The following is a 23,604-nucleotide window of genomic DNA, read 5'->3' as shown; positions in this document are numbered from 1 at the left end:
CAGACCCCCAAAAAGATGCAGATGACAGAATGTGCAAGTACACTGAAACAGCTACTACCAGTACACTCCAAATGTTAAAAACAGAGGAAGGCATGAGCATGTGAAGGAGACACATGAGAGATAATGTCCCAGACACAGCTTCTAAAAACTAAAATGTCTGAGGTGAAAAATACCTGGATACAGGCCAGGCGCGGTGGCTCAAGCCTGTAATCCCAGCACTTTGGGAGGCCGAGGCAGGTGGATCACGAGGTCGAGAGATCGAGACCATCCTGGTCAACATGGTGAAACCCCGTCTCTACTAAAAATCCAAAAAATTAGCTGGACATGTTGGCATGTGCCTGTATTCCCAGCTAGTCAGGAGGCTGAGGCAGGAGAATTGCCTGAACCCAGGAGGCGGAGGTTGCGGTGAGCCGAGATCGCGCCATTGCACTCCAGCCTCGGTAACAAGAGCGAAACTCCGTCTCAAAAAAAAAAAAAAAATACCTGGATACAATTAAAAAGGAAATTAGATACTTCAGAAGGAAAGATTAATGAACAATGAGGACACAGCAGTGGAAACTACCCAACATGAAACACAGCAAGAAAAAGGCTTTTTAAAAAGCTGAGCAGAGCATCAGCACACTGGGAGACAACTTTGAGGGGCCTACCGTACATCCAAGTCATCGGAGCCCCAGGAGAAGCATGAGAGGAGCAGAGAGACAGAAGAACAAAACAGAAGAAAAAAATGCCCCCAAATTTGAAAACCATAAACCCACAGGTAAAATAGCTAAAGCAGAAGAAATACGAAAAAAAAAAAAAAAAAAAAAAAAAAAAAAAAACAGTATCAAGCACATATCAAACTGCTTACAAAGTGACAGAGAGAAAACCTTAAAAGCAGCCAGGAAAAAAAGGACATCTTACACATGGAAGAACAGAGAATAATCTTGCTGGAAATCACAGTAAGATACCACTTAACATCCACTAGGTTGGCAAATTTTTAAGTCTGAACTTAACAAGTGTTGGAGATGCTATGAAACAAAGGTAACTCACAGTGCCAGGAGGGGTATAAACTAGTACAGCCACTTCAGAATCGAATTTGGCATTATTTTATCAACATATCGAACAATATAATTCCTAGACAATGTTCACAGCAGCATTTTTTCAATAGCAAAAATAAACAGAACTCAAATGTCCATCAAGAGAAAAGCTGTAGTATATTCATATAATACTACATAGCAATAAAAATCAAAGAAAGTCACAGAAGTAAACATTTTGCCATTTATATAAAATCCAGAAACATACAAAATTAACACTTCATTTACAGATACATACATATGTTGTAAAACTATAATAAGCAAATGACAAACACAAAATTCCAAATAATTACTTGAGAGGGAGAGGACACTTAAGGGACTTCTAAAATGGAGGCAATATTCTGTATCTTAAGCTGGCTGATGAGGACACAGATATTTACATCTATTATCCCTTTACTTTATATATACATGCTTATGTATTTTTGTAGTATGAAATACTTCATTAAAAAAAGAGTGAAAATGTAAAAGATTTCAAAAATGAAGACTACCATTTATGTTTAACAATAAAATTAGTGTAAAAAAGTATACAAAGAAAATGTTCAGTTCTTTATTTTTCAGTGCCCTATATAATCAGTATTAATCTAAAGGGCCACAATCCTAGTATGAAAAAAAAAATAACAAGCTTTGACACAAAATCTAAGCATCTGCTTTCCTGGCACTCTAAGTTAGACAAGAGTAAATATGTTAGCCACTCGATTCTGCCTCTTCATCTTTCATCTGTACTTAGATTTTTCTTTATCTTTGGATTTCTTTGGACTTCTGCTTCGGTCTCTCTTTTTACCCCTTTCTCTTTCGTAAAGATCTGTTTGGTATTTGGATTTGTGACTATTACTATAATGGCCATCCCTCTCTCGAGATCGGCTACGACTTTGGTTCTGAGTTCGGTCTCTCTTCTCACTCTTCTGTTTCTCCCAACAGCTTTCTTCTTCTTCATAGTGACCAAACCCCATTTCTCTATAGATATCCTGTCAAAGGAAGGGAGAATTACAAGTGAATCAGTAAAATCATCATGTTGTGGCCATTTTCAATTAATAAAACTTAGAAAGACTATCATTAACAAGCTGTTATAACAGCTCAAATGTGAACACCACTAATGTCAAGAATCTTATAAATTACAAAGCAATAAAATAATTCAGAAAAAGGTTTAACTTTTTTTTAAACAACTTCATTGCTTTGTATTTAATATTTTGGCTGAAATGAAGGATCACATCCAAAAATAAAATGAAACAGCTCAACTGAAATTAGAACATGTCTTTAGAAAAGTGCTGCAATATCAAAAATTCTGATTATTATAGTCTTATTCCCACCTCCCCATCCTTCACTCCCCCAAAATGTGGCCCCATTATTGATCTGCAATAAAACTACTAAAATCCCCACAAGAATCCTGTGAGAAGATATCACTAAAATAACTCAGCAGGAAGAGATCTTAGAAAGTCAGTAAGTCTTAAATGAAAAGAAAATGGGTAATGTATACTTGGGTCTGAGCAATTCATTTTTAAAGTGTTTGATTTTATAACAGCTCCTCTCTAGATCTTCAAATACATCCTCTATGTTCAGAAACACAGAAGCTAGAGAGGAGAATTTTTTTTGAGACAAGGTCTCGCTCTGTCACCCAGGCAGGAATTAAGTGGTACAATCACAGCTCACTGCAGCTTCAACCTCCCAGGCTCAACCGATTCTCCCACTTCAGCCTCCCAAAGTACTGGGATTAGCCTCCCAAATTAGCCATGTGCCATCACACCTGGCTAATTTTTGTATTTTTTGTAGAGATGGGCTTCACCATGTTCCCCAGGCTGGTCTCAAACTCCTAGGCTCAAGCGATCCCCTCTCACCTCAGCCTCCCAAAGAACTGGGATTACAGGTATGAGCCACCTCACCCAGCTGACCAGGCTTACGTTAAAATTATTACATTTCTTTAAAATGAGTTTAAAAACACTGGAAGAATCCTTTGCCCCAAAGATAATAAAACTGCTAAATTTAATTCTACTCTTAGACTAGAGCCAATGCTTTTTCAAGAGATACTTTGTAAAATTCAACTTTAAGATTGCCCAAGGGAAAGGCAAAATTGTAAGGACTGAACTCTCAAGGGTCTCAACTCTATCACCAGACATTACTGTAGTAGATATAAATGTGAAGGTTTAAAATCCAGAGTGATGAATACCCATGGTTAAGGACTGGGTTTTAAGCAAATTATTAATTATTCCATATACTGTCTAGATACTGTATACCTTGAGTTTGGCAGTGTGTGAAAACAGACATAACATGATTGTTATTGTAATAATCACAGTGTTTGTGGAATACAACATTATAAACCGATTTGTGATTTTCCACACAATCCAAATAGTTCTTGTCATATCATAAGAGTCCCTGAGGTAGAAAAAATGAGTAGGCATTTTGGTTTAGCCCTTTACCATATATTTTCTAGTAAATTGTGACATTTCTAGATAAAAGAATTTTTGTGCTTCCAACATATACAAAATAGAAATATCCATATAGTGTTATATCTGTACATCTTATCCTTATTTCTGTATTGGTTGAGACAAACTTTTAAAACGCAGAGACTGTTGGCTGATATATAACTTCATCAAATCCTCAGCATGTTATTATACAAATGGGCACTTAAGTGCTTTGAGTATTTAAACTAAAAGAGATAAAAGATTATGTAGCACTTAATTCTTTTAAAAAATTGAGGAAGCTGAATATTTGAACTGGACTGAAACTTTAAAATCACTCCTACTTGGGAGTAGTTTTCAAAGCTACACAAGCTTTGAAGTCAAGCAGATCTGGGTCAAGGAGTCTTTAACATTTAGGAGTTGTGTCAATCAAGAAGTACTCTTAAGGTTAGACTAATTAGAGAAGGTTTCATGGAGAAGTCAGGATTTCAGATGAGCCTCAGAGGATAAGTGAGCTTGGGTCTGACTAGGCTGCAAGAAGGCTAATGAAAGTAGCGTATAAGTGAAAACTGGAAAGCAAGGAAAACTGAGCACTGTATGTATGAAGGGGAAAAGTTTAAGTGGCTGAATGAGGCCACGTAAGAGCTGATCCTTTAAGTACACGCTTTAGGAGTGCAATATTATCCTCATTCTAGAAACAGGGAAACTGAGACTCGAGATCTGCACAGGTTGGAAATAATTATTTAATCAATCAGTAACTTGACATCCAAAATTAAAAAGGGGGGAGCGGTACAGAATAATGGGGAAAAAAACGCAACACCTGACTGAATCAAATAAATGTTAAAATTCTAGCTCTCACACTAAACTATAAAGGCCTAAGAGCCTGTGGGATCAGCATCTTCATCTCTAAAGTGAAAGAAATGAATTAGATACGCTCTAGGTCCTTTCCAGTATGAACTTCTAAAACTTGTATTATTTATACATTTAAAACATAAGACAAGATGATTAAACCACCATGTGGCCAAAAAAGGAAGAAAAAAACAAAGAACACAAAATGGCCAATTTAAAGAACCTAACAAATGACTTAACATAAGCAGTCAAAAAATGTCTTGCTCAGGTCTCTGGGACTAAATCAAAGATCTGGTTAAATCTTAATCATCAAAATAACATTAAATCACTAAAATGACAGCAAAATACAGTCAAGAATACAAATATTATGAAAACCCGGGTGGAAAACGGACAACCAGCATGAACACTTGTCAGTAAGGCAACCCCCAGCTGAATGCTCATTTCCTGTAACCCCAGTAAAACCCAAACCTCAACAACACTAAAACCACTTCTGGAATTAAGACATGAGATGGAAAATTAAACAGAGACGTTTTCGAATTGATAAGCATATACTCAATAAAAAACAAAGAATTTGAAGAAATAAGTTTAAATACTCTTGGGAAACCAGACCTACCAAGCAAAACACCAACAAATAGGAAAATATGAACTATAGCTGAAATTTGTCTAGTACTGAAAATTCTCTTTAAAGAATTTAAAAAAGGAAAGCAATCAAAATAATTTAAAAAATTGGGGGCCACTGAAATCTTAAATACTGATGCTGAGTTTTATTAGAAAGAGAAATTAATGTAGCTACATTATTAAATCAAAGTATAAAATGTTTTAAAAATGTAATTTAAAGAGAGAAGTAAAATTTGATCATTTTTCAGCATTTAATAATTTTATAGTTAATACTGCCCTAAAATTAAAACTTAAAACTGCCTTAAAATTCTTTTAAAAAATACTAATAGCATTCCCCCAAAATCTTGATGCTTTTACTTCAAGCAAAATGAGAAGGATATTTGCTACTGTAACGTTTCAAGTAATCAAACAGCAGAATCGAAAAGATTCACACAAAAAAACACAACCAGTCTGAATTTTTTTAGACCTCTGATTATATCAAACACACCAATGTTTATTTATCTCAGGCTTAAATTCATTGAAGTTTCCATGTACAAGGGCAGGATGCAAAGTTGGAGATAAAAGCAGCACATGGAGGGGGAAGGAATTCAGAGTTTTTAGTGGAAAACACGTTAAACATTCATAGGAATGTGATCCAGTCACCAGTGAAAAAGACTGATGTGACCTTAGATTAAAGTAATCCATAGAGTACAGACATTTAAGAAGGAGGAGATGTGTTCCTGTTAGATCACAGTGGAATACTGTACTATGAGACAAATTTTATTAAAATAACAATAGAGTTCAGGAAAGAAAACTGACAAGAATATACCCCAGGTAAGAAGAGCAGCAAGAGTAGTTAGGAGTCCAAGTAGGAAGTTAAACTATGGTTCCACTACTTACTCGCTGTGTAAAACTATGGGCAAGTAACAACTTTTTTTGTTCTCGCTTCCTTTGTTGTGTGAAAAGGGAAAGATAAAACCCACCTCACATTGTAAGGACCAAAAAATATGTTAACTGCTACTGCTACTACTACTGCTTTTTTCTTTTTCTTATTTAAATTTTTTTGCAGAGACTGAGTCTCACTATGTTGCCCAGGCTGGTCTTGAACTCTGGGCTCAAGCGATTCTCCTGCCTCAGCCTCCCAACATCCTGGGATTACAAGCATGAGCCACTGCACCTGGCCTACTACTACTTTTATTACCACCACTGATTCATGTGAGAAATATTTGAAGGAACCAACAAAAGTATGGCCTAAAAACGGGACGAGGCATGAATGACAGCATTCTTTAAATAGCTACAGGGCTATGGAAAGAAGAAATTCTATCTCTGCTGGATTATAGCAAAGAGGTAAGAACATATGACAAATATTTACTTGCTAAATTTTTTTTAAATGAATAACCCATAAAACACATAAAATACCCACAGAGGGAAGAAGGAAATGGGAAAGGAACAAGAACAGAAGCTAGGTTCTCTACATGTGCCATTTTGTAGATTTCACTTTGGAAACAGTTTTTAAAACTACAAAACAAAAAATTGTTAAAGCAACCCTTAAACACTAAAAATAAAAAGAAACAATTTAACTGAAATATAAATCTAGTTAATGTCATAACCACAGAGAGAAACTATTTCAAGTAACTCTAAAACTAGGAATTTGCTTCAACAGTTTAAAAAAAAAAAGTAGTAACAATAATAGCCAGCATAGAAAATGTTTGCACAGGCATTTTTTTTTTTTCACTTAATCTTAACAACATGCCTGTAAAGTATCTCTCACTTTTCACAGAGGATGAAACTGTGGCTCAGAAAGTTAAAGAACTTGTCAAGGTCACTTTGATGATTAGCAGTATATCAACGTAAACCTAGCTCTCCTGACAGCAAATCCTTGACTCCGCCTATCACACTACATTTCTTTACTTCACATTCTCATCATCTTGAGTTTCGTCCCTTCTCAGCTCAACCCACTGAAATTGTTCTCATCTATCAGGGCCCAGCTCATATGCCTCTATGTGGTAAAACAAAAGCAAAGAGCTCTGATGGAAAAAAAATCAGTATTTTTTTGGAGACACGGTCTGGCTCTGTTGCCCAGGCTGAAGTGCAGTGGCACGATCTGGGCTCACTGCAGCCTCAACCTCTTGGGCTCAAGAGATCCTCCCAAGTAGCTGAGACCATAGGTGTACACCACCAGGCCTGGCTAATTTTTTTTTTTTTTTTTTGTATTTTTTGTAGAGATGGGATTTCACCATGTTGCCCAGACTGGTCTTGAACTCTTGAGCTCAAGCTATCTGCCTGCCTTGGCCTCCCAAAGTGCTAGGATTACAGGCATGAGCCACCAGCACCCGGCCTGTAAACTGTTTTTTATTTAACTAAGAACAAAAACACAGGTTGGAAATAATTACTTTTCTTCACACTAAATTTTCTTTGGGGAATTTTTATTATTGTTTTTAAAAGTGTGTTGTTCAGGACAGCTTTTAGGATGCTCAAGCTATCAGTGCTGTTTTTATTTCTTATATACAATATGGAAGAATATAAATGTTTTGTAGGACATAAAATCTCAAGAGCCCTTAAGAGTTATACATCACACCTGATGATAAATTAAGCCGATAAATGACAAAATCTTTTTCAGGACAACCACACCTGTTTTTGATGGGAATAAATGAGTATCCACAGGTATGGAAATCACTTTTGCTTCACAGTGTGGAAGTATTTGATACATTATGTCAAAAATGACCTTTTATTATTTGTGATAAATATGTTTGAAAATTAAAACCCAATACCCCAGTTCAAACATTCTACTTCTTAGGAACACATCCATCTCTGCTTAGAATGATCCCTTAACTCCTAAGTGGTATCACTAAGGCATCATTTACAGAGGGATAAAATACTTATTTCTCCACATCTAAGTCTGGACATTAGAGGTACCTGATTAGGATTTTTGATTGGCATGTAGTCCTCATCTTCTTTTTCTTCAGAGCAGTGACGGGTTTTCTTCTTGTGTTTTTTACTTGTGTGTGAGTGACTTGATTTTGAGTCTTCGGCCTGCTCATCTAGTATAAGATCATATTTTGCACTGCAGCAGTTAGTTAAGGATAAATGTGAGAAATAATACTGGTAAGACATCAAAACTTAAGAATCTCGTAAACAAAGATTATAGGCTAAAAGTAACTTTAAAGCAAAAAGCATCTCAAAAGAATAGAGTACATTTCTTAAACAAAACTAACATTTTCTTTCATTATACAGTCAGGATAAATGGAAAGAATCCTAATCCTAAACAATCTTAAAATAACAACTAGTAGGCAAAAAAATAGAGGGGAAAATAAACATGTTTGTCAATAATAATAAACAGAAAATGAGGGACATCTTTAACCAGAAAAAAATAAGATATTATAAATTCCAATGCCCAGAAAAGCTGTATAAGATAGCAGGTATGTCCCTTCTTTTAGTTCAGTCCTATAGGAGGAAATTCAGCAATGCATATCAAGTTATCATGTTTAAATTCTTTTTTTTTTTGTTTTTGAGATAGTCTTGCCCTGTCGCCCACGCTGGAGTGCAATGGCGCAATCTCAGCTCACTGAAACCTCTGTTTCCTGGGTCCAAGCGATTCTCCTGCCTCAGCCCTCCGAGTAGCTGGGATTACAGCTGCTCACCACAACACCCGGCTAATTTTTTGGTTTTTTTTTTTTTTTTTTTTTTTGAGACAGAATCTTACTCTGGTTGCTCAAGCTGAAGTGCAATGGCACAATCTCGGCTCACTGCAACCGTTGCCTCCCAAGTAGCTGGGATTACAGGCACCCGCCAAGACACCCAGCTAATTTTTCGTATTTTCAGTAGAGACGGGGTTTCACAATGTTGGCCAGGCTGGTCTCAAACTTCTGACCTCAGGTGATCCACCTGCCTTGGCTTCCCAAAGTGCTGAGAGTACAGGCATGAGCCACCATGCCCAGCCTTTTGTATCTTTAGTAGAGACAGGGTTTCACCATGTTGGCTAGGCTGGTCTCAACTCCTGACCTTGTGATCCGCGCCCCCCTCCGCCTCCCCACCAGGATCACAGGCATGAGCCACCACGCCTGGCCATCATGTTTAAATTCTAGTAAGAATTTATAAATAAAGTTAAATGAACAAAAATATACAAAATAGCCAGGTGTGGTGGCTCACACCTGTAATCCCAGCACTTTGGGAAGCAGAGATAGGCAAATCACTTGAGGCCAGAAGTTCGAGAGCAGCCTGGCCAACATGGTGAAACCCCATCTCCACTAAAAATACAATAATTAGCCTGGCGTGGTGGCACACACCTATAATAACCCCGGATACTTGGGAGGCTGAGGCAGAACCATTTGAACCCAGGAGGCAGAGGCTTCCGTGAGCTGGGGTGGCACCACTGCACTCCAGCCTGGGTGACAGAGTGGGAATCTATCTCAAAAAAAAATTTTTTTTAAAGCATAATAGGATTACTTTTAGTATCAAAGTGGGAACAACAAAATACCTAGTAATAAAGTTATACTTAAACGCATTATAGTACTTCAAAGAGATATTATAAAGGAAGTTAACAACGATAAATGTTACAGAAAAAAAAAACCTAGAAAGGTGTTTATAAAAATTAGCATGAAAAAAGCTTGAAGCAAATACTACATATACTATACAACAATTATAACTTTACATAAGACAAAGGCTTGAAAGAAACAAGGAGAAATAAAAAGTATCTGTCTAGGTGATGAACCTACGAATGAATCCTTTTAAATTTCATATACTTCTTAATGTTTTAATTCATAGATAAGTATTTTCTTAAATATAATATCTTAGCATAAGATAAAATATATAATAGTTACCACTTCTGCCGAAAATCATCTCAACCTCAAAGGTGGGTTTTGAGGAAGGCAGACATGGGCAGCAATGGTGGTTTTCAAAAGAAAGCTTATGAGGAAGCCCAACAGGCAGAGCTATGCTAGTTCCCTGTGGGACTACAGTGAACACTTCCATCAGGACTCAGGTCGGCTTCACAAAGCCACAGTTCCACATTCTTCACAGGAACGTCTCACTTCTACATAAAAGCAAATGAAAGACACTGTCCCTCCTGGCTTCCCAAGAGATAGCTGAAGGTCAGTCAGCTCACACCATCCTGTTACAACTCCATTATCTCCCACTTCTTCCCCCTTTTTAACACGCCACACTGTTTCCAGGGCATCTTCTGGATCTTGCCTGTTCCAGATACACAGTCCATAGCTCCTGCCTATGATTTCATCCTAATGTGTGCTCTGCACATGCTGCTCTCTCTATCCAAATTCTTCAGAGCAGTGTTCTTCTTTCCATTTTTTTTTTTTTTCCTGAGACTGAGTGTTGGTCTGTTACGCAGGCTGGAGTGCAGTGGCCCAATCTCGCCTCCCTGAAACCTCCCCGTCCCTAGTTCAAGCAGTTCTCTTGCCTCAGCCTCCCAAGTTGCTATGATTACAGGTATATACTACCACACCTGGCTAATTTTTGTATTTTTAGTAGAGATGGAGTTTCACCATATTGGACAGGATGGTCTCAAACTCATGACCTCAAGTGATCCACCCACCTCGGCCTCCCAAAGTACTGGGATTATAGGCATGAGCCACTGCACCGGGCTCAGAGCAGTGTTTTTCAAACTGATGACTATAATGCATCAATGGGATACAAAATCTATTTAGTGGGTCACAACAGCATTTTTAAAAAATACAGAAATATAGTATATGCCACCTAAAATTTGTATTTTATTAACCTTTTGATTTGTGTGTGTGTGTGTGTGTGTGTGTGTGTGTGTGTGTGACTGTACTGTGACTGTACTGAGTTAAGTTAAAATCTGTATTTAAAAAAAAAAAATGGAGACAGGGTCTCACTATGTTTCCCTGACTGTTCTCAAACTTCAGGGCTCAAGCAGTCCTCCCAACTTGGCCTCCCAAAGTGCTGGAATTAAAGGCATGAACCACTGTACCCAGCCTATTTCTTAAATGATGGATCACATGAAAGAAGACAGCATTCCACCTCAGCCCTCCTATCTCCCATATTAGTGTCGCAGCTTTAATGTCACTTTTTTCAGTGTTGAGGGTATTCTCTAACATCTCGCCCCCTATTAAGAGTCCCAAATCCCTTTGCAATATTTCTTTGCAATAGTTTAGACATATTTAGTTAATGGTAATTACTCTATGTCTGTTCTTTTTCCCCACTGTAACAATAAAATGTAAGCTCTGGCCAGGCACAGTAGCTTACACCTGTAATCCCAGCACTTTGGGAGGCTGAGGCAGGCGGATCACGAGGTCAAGAGATCGAGACCATCCTGGCCAACAAGGTGAAACCCTGTCTCTACTAAAAATACAAAAATTAGCTGGGCGTGGTGGCGCGTGCCTGTAGTCCCAGCTACTAGGGAGGCTAAGGCAGGAGAATTGCTTGAACTCGGTAGGCGAAAGTTGCAGTGAGCCAAGATCCTGCCACTGCACTCCAGCCTAGTGCCTGGCGATGGAGTGAGACTCTCAAAAAAAAAAAAAAAAAAAAAAGTAAGCTCTATGTGGGCAGGAACTGAATATCTTCCACTGCTAAACTGAGTATATGATAGATGCTAAATAAGTTATCTGTAATATGACTTGTCATATCTTCAAGACACTTGTTGTATTTCTTGCTTCCTCACTTGCCCACTATCTCATACCTACCACTAAAATCAACAGTTTTAGAAGACATCAAATCCCTCCCTTTGAATAAAACACAAATTTGTGGGCTCACTGCCCTCTTCTCCAGTTTCTTCCCTCAGGCCTAGTTGGGCCAAGTTACTTCCTTCTCCTACTTCTATTTTTGATTGTTCTTATTAAGAATCTATATTTACAGTAATTTCTTTCTCTCAAGGCCCATAAAGTAGATGCCACCATGCCTTAATTGACTGACGACAACTTATCTGCACATCAGACTATCCCCTAATGGCATTTCTCTGTCTATATCAACATCGGAAGGCTAAAAGCTACACTATTCCATAAAGGCATATGTGTGGTTTTTTCAATTAATTAAAATTAAAGAAAACTTAAAATTCCCCATTTTCTAGCTACAGTTATTAGTAAAAAGCCTAAACTTAATTTCAAAGATTTAGTAAATAAATCTCAAATGTATTCCATTTATACCTTTTATGATTTAAAGCTTTCAATCATATGCCCTTGAATGTTAATATTTTCAGATCAAATCCCAGCTTCTTGTTTGTTCTGTCTGCATGTGAAAGCCTCTCCTCATGCTGATTTTATCGGCTTCCTTCACTTTATCCAGCTCTAACACCTCACAATGCTTTATGTATTGTAGACAGTCAACACATTCTTTTTTTTTTTTTTTTTTTTTCTGAGATGGAGTTTCGCTCTTGTTACCCAGGCTGGAGTGCAATGGCGCGATCTCGGCTCACCGCAACCTCCGCCTCCTGGGTTCAGGCAATTCTCCTGCCTCAGCCGCCTGAGTAGCTGGGATTACAGGCACACGCTACCATGCCCAGCTAATTTTTTGTATTTTTAGTAGAGACGGGGTTTCACCATGTTGACCAGGATGGTCTCGATCTCTCGACCTCATGACCCACCCGCCTCAGCCTCCCAAAGTGCTGGGATTACAGGCTTGAGCCACCGTGCCCAGCAACACATTCTTAAAACATGAATACAGACCAGGTCAAACTGATACTCATCTTTCTTGATGAGTACTTAGAAAAGAAATGTCTACCTAACATGTATGGAAAAACAATTCCTGAAATACCAATAGAAACTAGGAAACAAAGACACCATTTACCAGAAAGAATCACAAAAGAACGAACTTTGGCAATGTGTGGAATGACATATTTATAATGGGAAAAATTAGTGAACAAATTAAAATGTCATAATATAAACAGTACCTTTCAGCTGGCTATGGTGGCTCATGCCTGTAATCCTAGCACTTTGGGAGGCCAAGGCGGGCGAATCACGAGGTCAGAAGATCAAGACCATCCTGGCCAACACGGTGAAACCCCGTCTCTACTAAAAATACAGAAATTAGCTATGGTGGCGCACACCTGTAGTCCCAACTACTCAAAAGGCTGAGACAGGAGAATTGCTTGAACCCAGGAGGCAGAGATTGCACTGCACTCCAGCCTAGTGACAGAGTGAGACTCCATCTCAAAAAAAAAAAAAAAAACAAAACAAAACAGTGTGTTTCATCACTTTTTACATGTCTCGATCTAAAACTTGGAAGAACCTAAAGTAAATGGTCAAGTCAATGGATTTCTTTTTAATCCTACAAAAGTGAACTCCTGCACTCAGTAGAAGCCCAATAAATATGTGTTGTTTAAATTATAATATACTATACAGAAAGAAGTAACCTAATTTTGTAACAGAGAACAATAGGATTTTGTTATCTACATTAAGAAAGTTAAACAAAGAGTGGTTAGCACAAAGGATTCAGCTTAGCAATAATAAATTTCTGATTATGGGGAATAAAAAACATTAAAATTATATAGAAAAAATACAAAGCTAGTGTTACAGCTCTTTTAAAATTTGTCCAGCAGGCTTTCCAGTTTTTGTAGAAAAGCCCCCCAAAAAAGAAATTACAAATCTTAACCTGAAGATCTGCTGAGAATATGCTAAGTAGGAAACTACTTAACCTAGGGTAGGAAGGTATTGATAAAAGAATTAGGCTACAGATTTCTTTCAACCTTAACTTTTTCCATACACTAGAGTACAGTGAAAAAGCAAAGTATATGTAAGATCTTGAAAAGAGATAATGATAGCACTGAAATGTCCTTTAACATGATAAACAAAATTAATTAAATTTTAAAAAAATAAAAGAGATAATGATAAACTAAGTTACTTCCTCACAAACAATCTGGATTCAGGAACTTTGTCTTCTATAGCTTTTGTGACTTTTGATAACACATCACACAGAAATCTACACATAGCAGATAGTCAATATATATTAACTAACTGATTCTTGGCAAGGATACTCCTGTTTGGGCTTTACTTTATCTTTCAGAACCAAATTAGATGGTTTATCCAGTTCTTTTTCATATTCCTTGAAATCACTCTTGGTGTATTTCCCACCTATTTATTTAAAAAAGAAGAAAAAAAGAGCTTAGTAAAAAAAAAAAAAACCACCTAGTTAATCAAGAACAATAATTATTTTATAAAAGGTGTAAGAGCTATTTTATAAATGGCATATATCGAGAGACAGAAAAAGGGAATAAAAGAATCAGAGTAATTCCATCTCCATTACTAATTTAACCAAAATCAGATATCCATTTTGATAGGTAGCCACATGCTGCCACCTAACGACATATGTGAATATTACAACATCAAACTTTCAAATAAATTACACACAAATGGAGTGTTCAAGTAGAGCCACTGAGTCCATGACAACATTAAGTCCAATGGAAAATGGAGAATTTGGGACCTGAGTTTAAGATCTGAAAGACCAGGTTTGGAAGAAGTGAGAATTTAAGAGATCTTTTAAGATCTAACAAGAGATACTCTGCTGCCAAATGGCAACTTCCTTGCCTACTTCTGTCACATTAATAATTTCTTCATTCTCTAAACTCCCATAAAGTAACAGAATCCACCAAACAATTCAGCAATTCACAACTAGTGTTTTTCTTACTAAAAACAGACAAAAAAAAAAAAGTTCATTAAAATCATGGGAAATGATGTTATAGAAAAGTGTTATAGAAAAATAAACTAACCCTAAAGTTCCCAGTAAAATTTAGCATTACATGTCAGTAACTATCAAAGTAAAACCTTTTAAAAACACTACATAAAAAAACCTAAAACTTATTTCAACATACAAGAGACCCAACTTTAAGACTGACATGCTACCAGGAATTTATTTGACATATGCGTACGAATATGTGGGAAATTTAATATGTATAGGGGTAAAACATACTGCTACGGACACAAAAGAGTAAAAATTTAGAAAACTTATTAATATGACTGGTTCATTTTAATATACTCACATGAACTAATTTCTTAGATACACTGTTAAGTGAAAAAACGCAAGGTACAAAAACAGTATGTATAGACTGCATCCTTTGTATTTTAAAAGGAGAAAATCATACATATATATATATATATATATATATATATATATATATATGCATGCAGATATATATTCAAAGACTATAGGGGAAAATTAGTACCAATAGGTAATAATGGTTGCCCTGGAAGAAATCAGATACGAGGAGCAGGAATGAATGAGACTTTTATGGACCTTTTCTATTTTGCATTATATGACAACTAAAACAAACTTTAAAAAATTTAAGTTGCGTACCTAAAAAACTCAAACCACCATAAAGTCAAAATAATTACTTTGGAAACATATCATGTCTGCAGTGGATAATTATTAGCAGTTTATAATACAAACATAGAAAATATAATTTTTCATCAGTTTAAAATACACACACACACACACACACACACACACAGACACAAACACACTCTACCTCAGTTTCTAGACAGCAGGTTTGTAAAATTATAAATGGCAGAAGTTACATGAACTAACATTTCTCCTAATTAACAGCACTCAATCAAAAGCTCACATAAGCATGAAAAGCAGAACAAAAATAAGGCCAGGTGCAGTGGCTCAGGCCTGTAATCCCACCACTTCGGGAGGCAGAGGTGAATGAATTACCCGAGGTCACGAGTTGGAAACCAGCCTGACCAACATGGTGAAACCCTGTCTCTACTAAAAATACAAAACTTGGCTGGGCATGGTAGCACGTGACTGTAATCCAGCTACTTGTGAGGTTGAGGCATGAGAATGGCTTGAACCCAACAGACAAAGATTACAGTGAGCCAAGACCACGCCACTGCACTCCAGCCTGGGCAACAGAGTGAGCCTCCATCTCCAGAAAAAAAAAAAAAAAGGAAAGGAAAGAAAGAAAGAAAGAAAGAAGGAGCAGGTGCAGTGGTTCAAGCCTGTAATCCCAGCACTTTGGGAGGCCGAGGCGGGTGGATCACGAGGTCAAGAGATCGAGACCATCCTGGTCAACATGGTGAAACTCCGTCTCTACTAAAAATAGAAAAAATTAGCTGGGCATGGTGGCACGTGCCTGTAATCCCAGCTACTCAGGAGGCTGAGGCAGGAGAATTGCTTGAACCCAGGAGGCGGAGGTTGCGGTGAGCCGAGATCGCGCCATTGCACTCCAGCCTGGGTACCAACAGCAAAAGTCCATCTCAAAAAAATAAATAAATAAAAATAAAAATAGAAAGAAAGAAGAGCAAACACAAAAGAAAATAAACCATCATACCTTTTCCTTTCCACTTAACCTTTGCAACAGACTGGCTAAAATCCACATGTATTCTTCTGTCATCTATAAGTACATTGTCCATTTTGAAGAACGCTTTCTCACAATCTTCTTCCTGATAATAATTATAAAAACTCAAGCATAAATCTTTATGGAAAAGATTTCTGTAGCTAGAATACTGAAAATACAAAAAATGTGCTGTTACAAAATTTAATGTTTTAATACTTACTACACACCAGATGCTGTTAAATGCTTTGTATCTATTATCCCAAATAACTCTGTTAACAGCCCCATGAAGTACTATCTATTATTATCTCTGTTTTCTCAATGAGAAAACAGACATTTAGAGAAGCATAGAAGTTGCTGGCAAGGGACAGAGCCAGGATTTTAAAAGAGGCAGTTCGACTGCAGTAGACAGATAAATACACACCTATTGACTGTATTATACAAGTTCACAATCCTTTTTACTCAAAATCCAAAAACATCCTGAAAAGTGAAAGTTGTTTTCGTAAGTTTGGTGTTAAAATTTATTTGGCAGCAACACTGGACCTAATGGTAAGTTATGACTTTTTTTTTATCCACTTAGTATGAATATTCATTTGTTTCACTGCAGAAATACTTTTGTGACGGCTTATGAAATGCTGACCCAGAAGGATATTACATAATCACAGATGTAATATGTATGTGTGTGTATGCATACACACAGTATTACCTTTCTGAATTCTGAAAAATTCTAAATTAGGAAGCCTGCTTATTCTCAGGGGTTTTAGATAACAAACTGTGAGCCTGGAATATCAAGGTCTGTGCTATACAAGAATCCTTCCTCTCAGTACTTCCCAACTCTAAATCCCTGTTTCTGACACTGACAGTGACATATTTCAACTCAGCACTGATCAATTTTCTTTTCTATTCCTGGAAACTTATTCTTACTAGAGATAATCCAAAGAGAAACAGATAAAATAGTTATATTTATTTATTACATGTGTCAAAAATAAAATTAATTATAAACTCATGAAGATACAGACAAAGCTTTATTCATCTTTGTAACTACATAATTTATAACATCATATGCCATGGTATCTAAAACGTAGGCAATCAGTGTACGTTTCATGAATCTGACTGATTATTTTTAGGCAAGTATAACTCTATCACCATGCCATTTCTGCAAAGAGAAAGTGCTCAGATCACTTTTTCAGGAGAATAGTATTTGCAAATACTCAATTTACTTACACCTAAATAGTTAAGAAATCTCTTCAAAATTAAGAAACTGATTCAAAAATATATATATAAATTCAAAAGTCAAAAACAGCTATCACAATCTTCAAAAACAACAAAGTTAGAAGACTCACACTGTAAGTTATCAAGACACTATAAACCTACAGTGATTAATACAATATAACAGTGGTATATGAATAGACAAACATATCAGTGCAACAGCATAGCACCTAGAAACTTTATACATATATGGATACCTGATTTATAGCAAAGGTGGTAGTACAGAGCTGTGGGAAAGGACAACTTTTTAATTATTTTCATCAGCAGAGACCTCAGAGAAAAGGACAACCTTTTAAATAAATGATCCTGAGTGTTGCTTGGCAATCCAAGAAAAACGAAATGATGTAATACCCATACACAAAAAGCATTTTACAAAATTGAATGGAAAACAATTTGACAACATAACTTCTAAAAATAATACAGGAGAATATCAAGTCTTTGAAGTAGGCAAAGATTTTTTAAATAGAACATTAAAAAAAAAGAAAAATACTGACAAACTGAACCATTAAAATTAGAAATTTATTTATCAAAAGACACCATTAAGAAAGGAAAAAGGGGGCCAGGTGTGGTAGCTCACATCTGTAATCCAGGCACTTTGGGAGGCCGAGGCAGGCAGATCACAAGGTCAGGAGTTTGAGACCAGCCTGGCCAATATGGTGAAACCCCGTCTCTACTAAAAATACAAAAATTAGTTGGGCGTGGTGGAGGACACCTATAGTCCCAGCTACTTGGGAGGCTGAGGCAGGAGACTTGCTTGAACCCAGGAGGCAGAGGGTTGCAGTGAGCTGAGATCACGCCATTGCACTCCAGCCTGGGCAACAGAGCAAGGCTCTGTCTCAAAAAAAAAAAAAAAAGAAAGAAAGAAAGAAAGGAAAAAGGCATGCCTGTGGTCCCAGCTACTCAGGAGGCTCGAGTTGGAGAATGACTTGAGCCCACGAGTTCAAAGTCCAGCCTGGGCAAAACACAGAGATCCTGTCCCTTAAAAAAAGAGAAAAAAGGGGCCGGGCGCGGTGGCTCAAGCCTGTAATCCCAGCACTTTGGGAGGCCGAGGCGGGTGGATCACAAGGTCGAGAGATTGAGACCAACCTGGTCAACATGGTGAAACCCCGTCTCTACTAAAAATACAAAAAAAAATTAGCTGGGCATGGTGGCGCGTGCCTATAATCCCAGCTACTCAGGAGGCTGAAGCAGGAGAATTGCCTGAACCCAGGAGGCAGAGGTTGCGGTGAGCCGAGAGGGTAACAAGAGCAAAACTCCGTCTCAAAAAAAAAAAAAGAGAGAAAAAAGGAAGAAATAAAAAGTAGGTTGCGTGCAGTGGCTCACGCCTGTAATCCCAGCACTTTGGGAGGCAGAGGCGGGTGGATTACTTAAGGTCGGGAGTTCAAGACCAGCCTGATCAGCATGGAGAAACACTGTCTCTACTAAAAATACAAAATTGGTGGGGTGTGGTGGTGCATGCCTGTAATTCCAGCCAGTTGGGAGGCTCAGGCAGGAGAATTGCTTGAACCTGGGAGGCAGAGGTTGCAGTGAGCCAAGATCACACCATTGCACTCCAGCCTAGGCAACAAGAGCAAAACTCCGTCTCAAAAAAAAAAAAAAAAAAAAAGGAAATCCACAGAGCAGAGATATCTGTATCACATATAAACAACAACAACAAAAAGCTTGCCTCCAGAAAATATAAAAAATCCTTAGAGATGAATAAAAAGCAAAACAGCGGGTACGGTGGTTCACGCCTATAATTCCAATACTTTAGGAGGCTAAGGCAGGTGGATCACTTGAGGTCAGGAGTTCAAGACCAGCTTGGCCAAAATTATGAAACCCCATATCTACTAAAAATATTAAAATGAGCCAGGTGTAGTGACACGCATGTGTAATCCCAGCTACTTGGGAGCCTGAGGCAGGAGAATCACTTGAAACTGGGAGGCAGAGGTAGCAGTGAGCTGAGATGATGCCACTGCACTCTAGCCTGGGCGACAGAGCAAAACTGTCTCATAAAAAGAAAAAGGAAAAAAAAAATGGTATAACTCCAAAAACTGAAAAACATGGGCAGTCATTAGCCTATGTGCTACAAATGAAATAAAATTTTCTTTGTGAGGAAATAAGTAATAGATTCTATAGTGTCAATGAAAGAATGCTAATGCAGGTCTACAAGTTTTCACAACAAACCAAAGGTAAAGGTCTTTCTGCTGGCACCAATGTACCTTCTAAGTATCATTTCTGGTACACAGTGCCTACGTGTATCTTTGTGTCTATCTTCCTCAACCCTCCATGATTTATCTTGTATTCCTAAGCCTTATTGCTGTGCCTGAAAACCTAAAAGGTATCCCATAAATGCTTCATAATTAGAACTTAGAATGAGCTACTATTGGATACATATTAGCCTGAAGTTGCATTTAAAAACAGCATACCGTAGCATAATGTAAACTCAATGGTAACAGAATCAGACATATCTGAGTTGAAATCCTAGCTATGACATTCATTTACTAGATGTGTGATTTTGAACAAGTCACATTAGCATTATGTGCCTCAGTGAACTTACTTGGTAAAGGGAATGGTCCCTATCTTATAGAACTGTGAGGATTAAATGCAGTAAAAGTAACATAATGCCTAGCTTAAAGTAAATATTTGAGCAACATAAGCTATCAACATTATTACAGCTCTAGAAGGGACCATGTAATCTAATACCCAAGTTTTATTTATAGGAAGGTAAGGCCTAGAAAGAAGGGTTAACTAAACTGGCAAGTATCATATAATAGCCAGCTAGTGACAAAAGAGGGATTAATATTTAGATCTTAACATCCAGTTCGGTTTTCTATTACTGACTTTTACCTCCACTTAAGTAACAGGGAAAAATTATTAGAGTCTATGAGGCCGGGAGCGGTGGCTCACACCTGTAATCCGAGCACTTTGAGAGGCTGAGGCAGGCAGATCATAAGGTCAGGAGTTCAAGACCAGCCTGACGAACATGGTGAAACCCTGTCTCTACTAAAAGTACAAAAATCAGCCGGGCATGGTGGTGCACACCTGTAATCCCAGCTACTCAGGAGGCTGAAGCACAAGAATCACTTGAACCTGAGGGGCAGAGGTTGCAATAAGCCGAGATTACGCCACTGCACTCCAGCCTGGGTGACAGAGTAAGACTGTGTCTCGAAAAAAAAAAAAAAAAAAAAGAGTCCATGAAGGCCTTTACCTAGTTCTAAAGACTGGCTGGCTGTGATGGCTCATGCCTGTAATCCCAGCACTTTGCGAGGCCAAAGCAGGCAGATCTTTTGAGATCAGGAGTTCAAGATCAGCCTGGCCAATATAGTGACACCCCATCTCTACTAAAAATACAAAAAAAATTAGCAGGGCACGGTGATGGGCACCTATAATCCCAGCTACTCGGGAAGCTGAGGCAGAAGAATCTCTTGAACCCCGGAGGTGAAGGTTGCAGTGAGCCAAGACTAGGCCATTGCATTCCATCCTGGGTGACAGAGCAAGTTCTAAAGACAAAAAGTTCTAAAGATACTTTCATGAAGATTGCACCTGAACCTAAAGTTAAAGTATGGATATTAACATCAATAGATGTTGGATTTATCCCCTATATGAATACAATAAAGTTAATTTTGAGAAGTGCTAAAAGAAAGGGCAATTCTAGAAACTAGAAAAAGTTCTACAATTTTTCATATTTTAATATCATATAAAAGCAAATAAATACCAAACTTATGTCTGTATTATGACATACCTTTTCGAATTCAATAAAAGCATAACAGAGGGACTCTCCTGTCTTCCAGTCCCGGATAACTTCACAACTGAAAGAAAGTATTTTAAAGTGACTTAAAAAAAAAAAAGTGGGGGGTCAGGGAGAAAGCATTCACTTTCACTCTTCAAAACTTACGAAGAAATAAGTCAGTTATTACAAGGCAAAGTTAAATTCATGGAGTTTTCCAAATTTCTTTAATAACAATGCTTTTTTAAAAAATAGTTCACCAAACCAGTAACTAAATTATCTAAATTCTACTCTACATTCCCTATGCAGGCCTACAGTCCTAAATTCCCTTAAGCACTGAAGGAAGAATAAAAATATTTAATTTTCATTTGGCAAAATGAAACTGCTAAAGATTTTTTAAATCATAACACTTTTCTAGTCCAAACATAGATGAATTACAGAATATCTAATATTACTTTAGAATAATGTATGCATATTCATACATATGTTTAGTAAGTTTAAGCTTTGAGATTTTTTATTTTTAATAGTCAAATTAATAGCTCAAATTTAACACCATAAGCACAATGTTACTTACAAAACTAACATGCCATAATAACCAAGTGAAAAGGCCAATAAGCTGGAGTTGAAAGCACCTGGCTTGTCCCTTTCCCCAAGTGTCATAAATCTCGTTTTAAAAACCTGAAATGAAAGGAAACCCTAAATATACTTTTTAATCAATGACAAAATAGTCCCCTTCCTCACAGACATACTAGCTTCACAGACTTTTTTATTTATGCAAGGAAAATTAGCCAAAAGAAAAATTTTGGAAAATTTAGTTTTAAATTAATTTTGACATAAATTGCTGTTAATTCTAGGAGTTAAATGAGATAAATATTTTAAATATTAAAGAAGGCTATTAACGCATATTACAAAACTAGATTTAAATTGTTCCTTTCATTTCCTGTTTTAGTGAAAATGTGTGGGGAGTGGGAGATTCAACTATTTACCTCTATATGTGTGTGTATACGTGTATGTACACACATATACACACACATATACATTTTCTTCCCTACTGTCCAAAGACTCACCTGTAAAAATTCACCAGTACAAAATTCACCTAGAATTCACAGAATCATCAATATATGTCATTAGAAAACCAACAACTAATACCTCTTTTTTCCAAATTTCTCTTTCACTAATTCTAATGATTACCTTCTTATTGGCCCAAATCTAGAGAATATTATTTCCAGATCCTCATCTGTGGTCACTGGGTTCAATTTACACACAAACAGCACATTTTCTGGAGGTTTAATATCTGCATCAGGTAGGTCTCCCACCTAAATTATAAACAAACAAAAACATAAATCCATTCCTATTCAGTTTCCATTCTAAATCTTATCCAATCCCCACAATGCTGATTTCCTTAAAACACCTAAGTTTATATTATACACTCCAGGCTCTGGAAAAGAAATCCAAATAAGATTTCAAAATTTGAACTATTCTGTTCCTATTCTTAACAATATTAATAGCTAATATTTGCATAATCCATACTTTGTGTGAATATTGCTTGGGACTTCAGATATATTACATTAATTTTTTTAAACAATCTTGCAATTTCCATTTTAAAGACAGTGAAGTGGCTGAGTATGGTGGCTCACACCTGTAATTCCAGCACTTTGGAAGGCCAAGGTGGGTAAATCACTTGAGGTCAGGAGTTCAAGACCAGCCTGGGCAACCTGGTAAAACCCCGTCTCTACTAAAAATACAAAAATTAGATAAGCGTGGTGGTGTGCACCTGTAGTCCTAGCTACTCGGGATGCTGAGGCAGGAGAATCGCTTAAACCCAGGAGGCAGAGGTTGCAGTGAGCTGGGATAACATAACGCTGCACTCCAGCCTGGGTGACAGAGATTGAGATTCCATCTCAAAAATAAATAAATATAATAAATAAATGAATGAATGAAATGAAGACAAAGTGAAATTTTAAAAAGTTAAACAAGTAACTTGCCCAAGGCCACACAGTGGTAAACAACAGTGCTGGGATTTGAACCTAAATTTATCTGTCTTCAAAGCCCAATTTTACCCCTACTCTTCCTTTCTCCAAGTATTTGATACATTTTTTAAAGGATAAGAATTTATGTAAAGTACATGTAAGTAATAAAGCATTAAAAATAAAAATCACTATGATGCTACCACCTAACTTAAGAACTAAAATGTTGCCTGATCCCATTCACCTGCTGCCTCCTCATCAGAGACAATAAATACCCTGCTTTCTGGTTTTCCTTTTTAGTCACTTCTTTGTATATCATCAGAATTTTGCCACATATGCATGCAGCTCTATGCAATATATTGTTTAGTTTTGCTTGTTTTTAAACTTTTGAAAAATATAATCATACTGAAGCTAGGTTTCTGTGATTTGTAATGCCCAATTCTTTCCACATTATTGTTCAATATGAAATAGTAACAATTCCTGGATAATGTTTCTAGCTTTTGTCTCT

At 37.1% G+C, this 23,604-nt stretch overlaps 1 protein-coding gene and 1 non-coding gene across 2 annotated transcripts in view; one reads left to right on the top strand and one right to left on the bottom strand.

The window, feature by feature from the left end:
- Positions 1–1,071: 1,071 nt before the first annotated feature.
- The window catches only part of PPIL4 (peptidylprolyl isomerase like 4), a 44,596-nt gene continuing 22,063 nt past the window's right edge, over positions 1,072–23,604 (bottom strand). The window contains exons 8-13 of the mRNA XM_003943568.3: positions 22,321–22,445; positions 21,145–21,211; positions 16,149–16,260; positions 13,854–13,950; positions 7,829–7,976; positions 1,072–2,038 (exon numbers count right to left, since the gene is read on the bottom strand). Coding sequence (XP_003943617.1) covers positions 1,787–2,038; positions 7,829–7,976; positions 13,854–13,950; positions 16,149–16,260; positions 21,145–21,211; positions 22,321–22,445 — 801 coding nt within the window. The 3' untranslated portion in view covers positions 1,072–1,786. The remainder of the gene's footprint in view (positions 2,039–7,828; positions 7,977–13,853; positions 13,951–16,148; positions 16,261–21,144; positions 21,212–22,320; positions 22,446–23,604) is intronic.
- Positions 13,385–13,446, top strand: LOC120363458 (U7 small nuclear RNA). The gene has a single exon (XR_005579004.1). It is a non-coding gene; the product is annotated as a U7 small nuclear RNA (small nuclear RNA).

This window comes from Saimiri boliviensis, chromosome 4, assembly GCF_048565385.1.
Source record: "Saimiri boliviensis isolate mSaiBol1 chromosome 4, mSaiBol1.pri, whole genome shotgun sequence".
Taxonomy (NCBI): domain Eukaryota; kingdom Metazoa; phylum Chordata; class Mammalia; order Primates; family Cebidae; genus Saimiri; species Saimiri boliviensis.
This window is presented reverse-complemented; position numbering and strand designations above follow the sequence as displayed.